Source organism: Lepisosteus oculatus, chromosome 21, assembly GCF_040954835.1.
Source record: "Lepisosteus oculatus isolate fLepOcu1 chromosome 21, fLepOcu1.hap2, whole genome shotgun sequence".
Classification (NCBI taxonomy): Eukaryota; Metazoa; Chordata; class Actinopteri; order Semionotiformes; family Lepisosteidae; genus Lepisosteus; species Lepisosteus oculatus.
Window position 1 is genome coordinate 3,987,541 of NC_090716.1, and position 10,852 is coordinate 3,998,392.

Consider the following 10,852-nt stretch of genomic DNA (forward strand, 5'->3'; position numbering starts at 1 on the left):
AAGTACTGGTAAAACGGATAACTAAAAGTAAAAAAAAAGTTCCACGCTGTGGCCATTCACATTTTGCTGTCCAATCTCTTGTCTCAGCTCTGTCCCGGATCAGAATTCGGCTCCAGAAGATCAATGGAAGTAGCTTCTTGGACTTAAGCGCTAGTTCTGCGTTACTTCTTAAAATGTCAGTAAAAAGACACAAGGTAGGAAGATAAATCAAAGTCGCAGAGTTTTAGCACACGCCCTCATTTTAATGCGCTAAAGTCTTTTTCAGTTTTTGCCATGTGTGCTCCACACCAACACCTTTTCTCGACTGCGTGGATGTGTATGAATTATAATCAGCTTCAACGTGCATATTTATCTGCAGCTCAGAAGCCATTCTCCTGTCTCTCTCTACAAAGTAGCATTCTCTTAAGATTCCCAATTCAGGCTACTGACGTTCGGGAAGATAATTCAGCGAAGATTAACCTTGTGAAAAATGAAACTGAAAATGATAGCTGAATACGTTGGGAAAAAAATGAAAATAAAAACACCAGCACTGCCTTCTTCACAAGCATGTCCGTTAAATTTTCATTTTATTATTGCATTGGTTTCAGGACTTTTTATCTATTACTGGGATCCCTCTTTATTGTAAGGCTCGCAAATGCTCACCAAAGGTACTATTCTTAAAGAATGACACTTCAGAAAAGATCTACAATGACCTTTTTGACTCCAACAGCTTGCATGATCTCTGCAATTCATTTTGATCCTAAGTTCTTTAATGAGCAGATGGACAATCTTACAGTTCGAACATTTCACAGAACTCCACACATCTATTATATTTCATGTGCACATGAGGTGAAAGAGTATATACAGCCGATACCCAATATGAAGCTGCAGTAAAAAACTTATTCTTCGTGACCAAATTTGCGTTATGTCTGAGGTAGCTAACAACTACCAAGACCAGTTAACTTCAATTCAATCTGAAAACTCAAGCACCCATGCTGACACAAGACAATAAGTACTCCGACACAATAAAACTGATGTAAAACAACAGTTAAGTGTTTAGCTTGCTCCCAAGCACAAACACGTAGCTACAGCAAAACATGCAGCTGAATTGTGGGTCTTTAAGATACACATTTCTGTTGGGTTGTACAGAACTTCTACCTGAACCCTTTCTTTATATGTACTTTTATAGATGACAAAAAATTAAAATATATTTCTTTACAATCAAAGCAGCTCTCATTGTCATAAAATAATGCATAAACATCTTTACTGGTTTCAGAATTTGACAGATTGATTTTTTTAAAAAAACCTTGAGCACGTTGCTGTAAACAAATGCATATACAAACAATCGGATAATTTCCATTTCATTCCTCAAATATTACGTTAGGTCATTACAATTAGATTCGATTCTGTTCCACGATCATTTAAAAAAATCTCTGCTGGTCCACGGCGTACGTCTTCCCAGCCGGCACCTTTCGGAAGAATAGACTGTTCCCTCTGCTCGTGTTGCCCTGTGAAGACAGAGGGAGAGAGGTGTCATGATCCACGATACTGTCGCGAATTGAATGAGCGACATTGGAGGAGTCCACTCTGCAGCAGTCTCCACAACCCTGGTCCTGCAGTGTCCCAATCCAGTAAAATGTACATTTCATCCTAAATCTTCCTTTCTTTAAAGGTTAGGGACATGTTCGCTATTGATCAATTATGCAAGTAATTTGTCTAGTTAAGGCAAATCTGGTCCTTCAGGGCTGCAAGTTGTCCTCGTTTTTGTTTCAAATGATGTCTTAATGACTTCACTGAACAAAGCACCTGTTTAGGTCCTTAGAACCTGATGATTTAAGGTGATGTGTAAGACCTGCTGGACTGAGGGTCTACAGAACAAGGGTTTGAGACCCCAGACTGAGCAGACTGGGGCTCTTCAATACCAGGGTTCAAGACCCCTGCAGTGGCTGGCGCTAACGTTCCAGAAAGTAATCATTTAAATTGCGTAGACTAAGAAGACTAACTCTTGGTACTTCCCAAGTATGTACCACAGTGCAAAAATACCTTAAAACAAGCAGGAAAACCTAAAATACCTCTGAAGATGATGTCATTAAAAATATTAACTGCTTAAGAGATTCCCTCCCTTCCAACAGAAGCAAGAGAATCCCACGATACTGTAAAAACATGAATTCTCAACCCTAATTATAAAACGTTTTTTCTGTTAACGACAAGTCGAATTACCTCTCTGCTAAGGTGCCTCCAACACTCCACCCAGTTAGGATATACTGAAGCATAAGGTGGAAGGCCGCCCGCAAGGCTGAAAAGTAAAAAGAAAATTGTTACAGCGGTGCAAATTACACTGTAATAAGAACAACAATATGTAATTACTTCTTGAGCCAATACAGAGCTTGGTACAGTCACTACCTCCCTCTCCCCCAGGTCAGGTGTGACATCACTGTCAGCAGGCGTCTGGATCAGGCCCTGGCTGCCAGTACCCACACTGCTTTGCTGGCAGCAATTTTAACACTTACCCACAGCTGTTGACTGCCATTAAGTTGGACACCAACATGAAGGGATACGTAAGCATGCTCGCAAAGAACTGAAAGAGGAAAACAAACAGTGCTGGGAATTACAAAGAAGGCCTGCATACTGCTTTAAAATCAGGCAGTTTCGTTATTTGGTGCATTATCAGAATACTACTGAAAGGCACACAGTGTGCAGTTTTCAATACCGAAATAGGCTGTAAACGTTTACAGTCTAGGCCATGGTGCTGGCCAACCCTGAACCTACAGAGCCACACTCCATTAGGTTTCTATGGGCCACCCTTGCACCACAATTTCGAAACACTTGGAACCATTTTGTTCTGATCACTGAAGCAGCCAAATTCCTCAATTAGGTAGTTTACAGGTCAATGGACATGAAAGCACAAGCACCCTATAGCTCTCAAAGAAAACAGCTGGCCATTCCTGCCTTAATTGACCCAATTAACTTTCTGAACCAATCCAAATTCCCTTGTTCCAAAACTGCAAATTGCTGATTTAAGACTGCACGGTGGAAGAGGGTTGGCCTCCCCTCTTTTAGGTATTTTAAGACGATCATAAAATATATATTCTGAATCAAATAGATTTACTTACACCTGTGATGGCCTGAGAGCAGTTCTTTATTTCTCCCATGTGGTTCATCTGCATCAGATTGTAAAAAAAAGAAGCATGTTAAGAATCTTCGATCACAACCGCCTACAAAAAGGTTTCCTACTAGCTTCTCATAATGTTCTGGTAAAGACACATTACTACACACGATCTAAAGAAGAAAGGTAGAGGGTACAACTTTGGCAGTTTTTCTTCTGAAAGTCTGCCAAAGAGCACTTCTGTTTCTTGCAAACGGCAAACTGCCTGCTCTTCAAACCTGGTTTTTACATGCAGAGAAAGAGCAGCAAGATTGTCTGAATCCTAATCCCGCAACAGAGGCAAACGCGAGATTCACACATTTACACCTGGAGAAAACAGCTGAAACAAGACTCTAGAATAGCATGACATATAGAGATCCTATCTTGAATCCTGCGATGTACATGCAACAGTGACAAAATATTTGATTTACAGATGTTGCCATAATCCTGGGGGATTTACTATGTGCACAACGTTTTAAAAAAAATTTAAAGCAGATTTTGCCCAAGGAGGTGCGACTGTACTTACAGAGCTGTCTATTGCATAGGTGTTGACAAGGTGTGCGAGCATGTTGCAGATCCATAATGACAAAATATCACCTAGCAGGCGAGGAATTAAACCCCTGGTAGAGGACAAGAGGTTGTAACAGATTAATGTTCACATACATCTCTGCCTCTGCTTGCTTCACAGTCATTGCGAGATAGATCATAGTTTCACAACTTAAAAAAAAAAACATTTTCGTCAAAGTGTAATTTGTAGATGAGACAGGGATTCTACGGTTTAAAGGAGGTGGGATGAGCCACTGGAAAAAATACAAACACGTTACACAAAAACCCGTAAGAGCTCTCTTGTGTCAAATTATACTTGTGCTTACGCCCCTAAAGGATAAAATATCAACTTATTTGGCAAGATTCCCCTGGGAATATGTATTTGGTTAACTGCGGTTCTACCAGATACTACCAAAGAAAAATTCCAGGCGCTCCCTGCTTGCTCTAATCACCAGTGCCATACTTACGCAAAAAATCCCAGAATTCCCTCTTCCTTGTAGATGGTTACAATGGAGTCGAACACCCCGCTGGGGAAAAACACAATGAAAAAAACATGAGCAAACAGAATGAGGTACAGAGAAAGAAAACAACAAGGGGCCCCTTCGACAACTAACCTGTATTTGGTTTCCCTTCCAATAAATTGCACCATACACCTCAGAGTGATAACTAAAAGAGAAAGAAAGCTTTAATGGTACAGCAGACCTCTTCCGTAACACACAGACGTTCCAAATAAAAATCACAGATTGATGGCTAAACTAACTAGCACTAGCCAGACAAAAGAAACAGGAAATGAGCTGGAAAGACGGGTTTTAATCAGTTTTAAAGGTGCAATTGACAAAAACAAAGATCTTGACATTAAAACTTGTTTAATAAATAATATAAAAAAGAACATCCCACAAACTACAGTCCAGTTGTTCAAAGGAAATGAACCCATCTGCTGTGTGTGTCCACTTCTCTACAGTATGCTGGTGAATGGAGAGGAGGGTGCATGCAGATGACAAACACACGGGCTCAGCAAGTGAGAGTGCAGTTACCATGGAAGGGGTGAGTGACAATCGTGGCACAGGAACGTGCTACCATCTCTTTGGTTGTCTGCGATAAGGGGAAAGAGAAAGCAACTTTAACAACGAAAACACAAACATCACGTGCCGCGCGGCGCGAGAGATCAAAGGAGCCGAAATGAAGACACGGAACAAAATCAGCGCTTCGGCTTCGGAAATGTGTAGACTGAAAACTTCCAAGTAGATGAACATGCGTAGCCTAACCCCCTATAGGAGAGAAACAAAACAATGTGTGGGGGTGAAATCTAAGGAAGGAATCAGAAAACAGACGAGAGAGATCTATGTAACCCTTATGGTCCTTGGCACGTTTTGCAAAGACGCAGCCTGGATCCAATCAGGACGTCTCCTACACCAAAGCGCGTTGCTAACCCCCACGCTGGACTGGGGGCTGTCTGCCAGCCCAAGGTTTCCTGCTTCATCCTCAAACAGAGACCCTCCAACAGGCGCCGGGATTGGATTTTGCGATAAGCCTTTGGCTCAAGGTGTTGACCTGACCCGGGCCTCTGTCTGACTCCAGACGTTACTCTGTGCACTCAGCCCGTTATTTATCAGCTGCTGCATGACTCATGCGCTCTCCAGCTAACTCGGAAGGTTTTCCCTTCCCAAAATCCCTGTGCTGCCCTGTTCCGACAGCCGGAATTACACTGAGGCAGGGAAAGAGCTCCATAATGAAACTATGAAGTTCAGCTGGGAACAGAAGCATGCAGAATAAAAAAATAAAATAACTGTAAAACATTTTGAAGTAAAGGTATATTAATGGTAGAAAACGGTGTGCTGGTTCAGAGGCCTCTCTCATTATACTGAAATTCACACACCTCATTCACAACTTGCTGTAGTGACGAGATGTCATCTTTCTTGCAGTTTCCTGACTCCTAAAAAAAAATAACAGTCAACTGGTTTGATCTTTGATATGACCTTTTACATAAGGTTATAGGCACTGTACTTATTTAACACTTCAAAATGAAATAACTGTACAGGCTTGAACACAAAGGAAAGATGGGTGAGGAATTGAGAGCATCTGTCTGTATTCTAAAGCCTTGTTCCTTTACACACAAGTCGACCTTTAACCATATACAATATATATTACTATATACAATACCATATATAGTAAGATCCATGCTTTCTCCTGCCATTGCTGCTTTCAAAAGCCAACAGTAAAAACAACACATACCTCATTATTTTTTTCTTGTTCCTGGTATCTCTGTAAAAAAAAAAAAGACTGAGATAAGCAAACACAAATCCTCCAGAAGGCCCAATGGAAAATTAAAAGGGGACCCCCATACATATTTTTTCTAGACTGTCATCTAGCTTGTTAGACTGTTAACTTCAGTTTTGTTCTTGAAATAACCAGGCCCACAAAGAACTACAAATTAAAGGCCAGACAGAGCGAAGCTTGACACAGGTTTGTGATCCTATCACACACCACCCTGGCCATTAGGCAGATGCCCAGGTCTCTGTACACACAGCCAGTGTTCAGTCAAAGGCTTTGAAGGCTTTGCAAGGAGATGCAGACAGCCTCTCTCTCCTCACCATCACATTAAGGCGGAGCAGTGGCTCTGTGGCTGGAAGGTTGCCGGTTCAAATCCCATGGCCCCTGAGCAAGGCCCTTAACCCCAGCTGCTCCAGGGGCGCTGTATAAATGGCTGACCCTGCCCTCTGACCCCTAGCTTCTCTCCCTGTCTGTGTGTCTCATGGAGAGCAAGCTGGGGTCTGCGAAAAGACAAATTCCTAATGCAAGAAACTGTATAAGTGACCTTATCAGAGTGGTAAAATTGCACTCCGGTTTCCAGCCGCTACTTCAGGCCACAGTCGGAGTGCTGAACGAAGAGGCAGACTTTGCAAAAAAAAAACAAGCCAATTAAAAAAAAAACGACGAACTGAAAGAAGGCTGGGGTCGCTCCACTTCGCACTGAGACTGAATTCAGCACGTGAACATCTCTGAGCTGGTGGAGCAGTAATTATCACAGGGCCCATTCAGTCCACTCCACAGCAACACTTTTGACACCACCAGCACCCTAACAGATAAATAATGGGGTGAGTTAAATAATTAAAGACTGTTGGCTGCAGATGGAGTGGATCAAGGGAGGTTGCATGTTAAGTATTACCAGTCGTAACTACCAGTCGTAGTTTTTTTGTTTTGCACCATAATAACCGGCAATGTGATCCTACCTGAAGGACCTTACTGTGGACGATGGTCCCGATGGATCCAGCACAAAGTCTAGGCGCCAGGCCTTTGAACAGACCTGCTTTCCCATCAATCTTCACTATGTGTTTAGCTAGAAAGCAAGAGGCAGTCGGTCCTGTTAAAGCGAAAACTGAAAACATCCCAGCCAGGCAAGAATAAGCTCAGCAGTCTGCTTCACAAACCACACTCCCGCTAATGTTGCAAAACAAAAACACTGAACGCATGGCACAACAGTCACAGAAATCCATTTATAGATTTTTAACAACGAAAACAGGATTAGGAGGTGCATTAGCTCTATTGCAAAAACAATTTCCCCAATGCCACAATAAAACTTGGATTGAATTGAATCCAGGATCTATCCTATTCTCCTCCCCACATGTCCGAATGGCGCCCGGGCTGGGCACCATCTGAGCTGGATGCTGCATCACTGCCATGGATCCAAGAGGGACATCGTGGATATAGCTATCGTTTAGGAGGATTTTGCTGGTCTACAGAGATCTGCATGGAGTACTGACATACAGAAGATATGATGGATGGATTAATACCCTTATTCATTTATTCCTTTTTTAATTATCTAATGTTAGCATGCCCAAAGGGATTGGGCAGCCAGTGTACCTTGGACCCCGAGAGGTTTTTTTTCTCCTTACTAAGGAGTTTGTGGTTCCTCTCCTCCGTTGTCTTCTGGTCTGCGGTTCTGTATTCACGTGTACGGCCGCTTGCTTTGTTAAGCGCCTTGGGGCAACCTTGTTGTGAAAGGCGCTATATAAAAAGAAACTGAATGGAATTGAATCTTACCGTAGGCAAAAAGGCCTGGCAGTTGGTAAACCTGCCGGCCAAAGAAGTTTCTGCCTAAAGTTGGTGGAAGAGGTTCGTGCCCAACCTAGAGGGGAAGAAACAGGCGGAATAAGTCAACCGGGAGCCACTGGCACCCCAAGTCATTCACCTCTCCCACTTCATCGAACAGAGGAGCGGCAAGGAATGATCTCGTCAACCACACGTGTGGGGACTCTTTCAGGTGCCCCTCGGCATCGGGCTCTTGCTCTCCACGCAAACCAGGCAAACGTGCCGCCTGCGCTGTGCTGAGACGAGCTGGGCCGTCTCCAAGAGGCTCCCCGTCAACCAGCGGGCACAGGCAGAAATGACACGGCACACACATGGGGCCGTCACAGCTGCTAAACACACATTCTAATAATAACAACTCCTTACACTTATATGGCACTTTTCTGGACCCTCCACTCAGAGCTCTTTACAGGTCATGGGGATCCCCTCCACCCCTACCAGTGTGTACCCCCACCTGGATGATGCTCCAGTCCTCTCACACACACCAGCTCTCAGTGGGGAGGAGAGCAGAGTGATGGAGCCAGTTCAGAGATGGGGGTTATTAGGAGGCCATGATCTCTCTGCAAGCTCCTCAGAATTTTGAAAAAGAGAGGCAACTCTCAAAAATATGTACTAGTTGATGCTGATACATCGCTTACATCTTCCAGCCAGTAAGAGCAAACTGTTAAGATTTATAGTCCTAGGAGGAGAATTTAAGAGCAAGGCCTCAGTTTGATTATGGTGTACTATTTTGGTCACTGTGTTAAGGAAAAGACATTGCTGTTTTGGAATCCGTCATGTGAAGAGCTAGCAGATAACATTCGAGGGCTCAAGGGGATGTTTAATATCAGACTCTCCAACAAGCAGCATCCTCCAAGAAACCCCAAACTTTTCCACATAACACAAACAAAACCGCATATTCGAAATCCACTGTCCAGCTCAGACATTCCGAACATCCCAACTTCCAAGACGCCGCTGTTCAGAAAACGAACGGCACTGCAAATAACCTTCCAAAAACGCGGCCGTGCTCCCTAAGCCATCTTGCGGGTCGGGAGTCAGCTTCAACGCGCTTTCACTTTCGCTGGCCAGGCACACCTCTTTGACAAGACAGTCCTGTCCAACAACTCGAGATCGCGAGTGTCATTGGCTAGAGACTGTGGTCGTCACACGGGCTGAGCTTCTGACGAAAGGAGGGGGTTACCGGTGACCCCGGCAGCATGCCGGCGGCGCTAAGCCACACTCCTAACAGGGACCTGCAGGGCGCTGCAATCGGGCCAAAGGACAACACGCACGTCGGAGAGCTCGGAGCAACGGCCTGGGATACCATAGGATTCCTCCGGGGAACTTGTTGATGCACGTTGCGGAGGAGGCGGAACTACACTGTATTTCTGCATGCAGCCACTGCATCAGGTGAGACGGACACTGCATGCCTCCTGAGCAGCTGTATTTCCGCCCAGACCCCCTCTCCCCGGGGCCTGTGTCAGGACTGCGCGAGCGAGAGGCAGAGGTCAAACACGTCCTTCCTTTTGTCACAATGACGTCACATGACCCCCCCCAGCTCAAGGCACAGCTAGCCTGCCGATGTTTTTTTTGAAGGAACCAGGCGGCGTTACGGCAAAACGTGACATGCCCTTTTCCCTCCACTCTGACCATGTCGTACAGACCAGGATGGGTCAGTCTGTGGGGTTTCTTCTTCCGGAGATGGCTAGCAGGCACCGGGCACCGCCGAAGTTAGTTAACAAGAGCTTCAGCCACCAGCACGCCCCGCCAGATACAGCCCACCCGCCTCGTACCTTACCTGCACTAGCACCTTGATGTACATAAGCGGGTGGGAGAGAACTGTGAGACCCGACCCCAGCAGCACCTGACCACACGTGTCCGCCATGATGGAAACAACAATCTCGTCCTGGACCTCGAGAGAGAGAAAGAAGGGGGGGGAGAGAGAGAGAGACCAAGTGCTGTCACGTGATCCGGCTAGCGTCAGCTGAGGGGCTACGAAACCCCAGTCACATGATAGTGACGTGAAGCTGTTCTGGAGCATCACATGACAAGGGAGAAACGTTCCAGCGGGCCGGCATTATTTGCGGTTCCTCCATGCACATGCAAAACCCCTGTCTCACTAAGTGAAAATACCTGTTTATATAGTAGCGTCCTGCTAGGAAGGCTGTTCCCGTCGCTTAATGTTGCCAGCTTCACACTGTTCCTGTTTATGTCCTACTGTTGTAGTTTCCTTATATAAAGCCTGCGGTTTCTCTTAAAAATATTTATAGTCTTGACAGTTTAGGTCCCTCGTCATTTTAGCTATAGGGATTAAATCAGGTTAAAACCGAACGCTTGTATTCCTCTTTAATCACACGTTTCTCTTTTGCGTTTTGTGCAATGACTTTAAGCTGCGAATGTTTGAAAATGTTTCTCACAGTGTCTCTACCTTACGTGCTAAAACATTTACTGATAATATTGAAATGTCCATTCCGTGCCGTCGCAGTTAAATATATACACCCTAAAGGCGTTCTGCTTTAAAGGAGTGAACGGAGTTCAACGGAGTGAACGGATTTCTCTGTTTTTCGGTGTTTAATGCGCTACGGGGCGCTTTGCGTCATGCGATGGCAAAACTGACCCGAAACCCAGGGTCCATGTCACAATTCCATACACAATGCTCTTCCGTCACCTTCAGAATCACAACCACCGTTCTTTCAATCAAAACCGTCATCTTGTGCGAACAGGGGTGACCGCGGTCAAGTTAGCTCCGAGTTAATAGCGTTTTCCCGAAACGCCCTGGAGATCTCAAACTACCCGCACTGTGCATAAAATGATTTGTGAATGTTTTCACGGCCTCCACACTTTCTCATCTTTACGCCATTTGTTTCCAGACACGAATATTTGGAGGTCCATACCTTTGCAAGGGGAACACAGACTGTAAAGCCTTCAAACCAAAGGCATTTTAAAGACCGCCATTTGGGATAATGTTCACGGCTTAAAAACGACCATAAACTAAGCAGATAGCTCATCGTGTTTTTATGAACCCTGGCTTTTTGAGTAATGCGCAATTACGCACCAACTGGAATAAGGGCGGAACCGCTGTGTACGTACGTTCGCGATGCAAGGAATACTGCTCAA

The 10,852-nt window shown here is 44.7% G+C and overlaps 1 protein-coding gene across 1 annotated transcript; it reads right to left on the bottom strand.

Moving 5' to 3' along the window:
• Positions 1-549: 549 nt before the first annotated feature.
• Positions 550-9,850, bottom strand: mtch2 (mitochondrial carrier homolog 2). The gene is made up of 13 exons (XM_015338659.2): positions 9,534-9,850; positions 7,712-7,796; positions 6,901-7,007; positions 5,903-5,932; positions 5,547-5,603; positions 4,705-4,762; positions 4,285-4,336; positions 4,138-4,197; positions 3,651-3,744; positions 3,093-3,140; positions 2,490-2,557; positions 2,200-2,275; positions 550-1,487 (listed from the first exon to the last, which is right to left on the bottom strand). Exons 1-13 carry the CDS (start codon positions 9,774-9,776, stop codon positions 1,401-1,403), a joined length of 1,065 nt encoding a protein of 354 aa, XP_015194145.2. The 5' UTR covers positions 9,777-9,850; the 3' UTR covers positions 550-1,400.
• Positions 9,851-10,852: the final 1,002 nt, after the last annotated feature.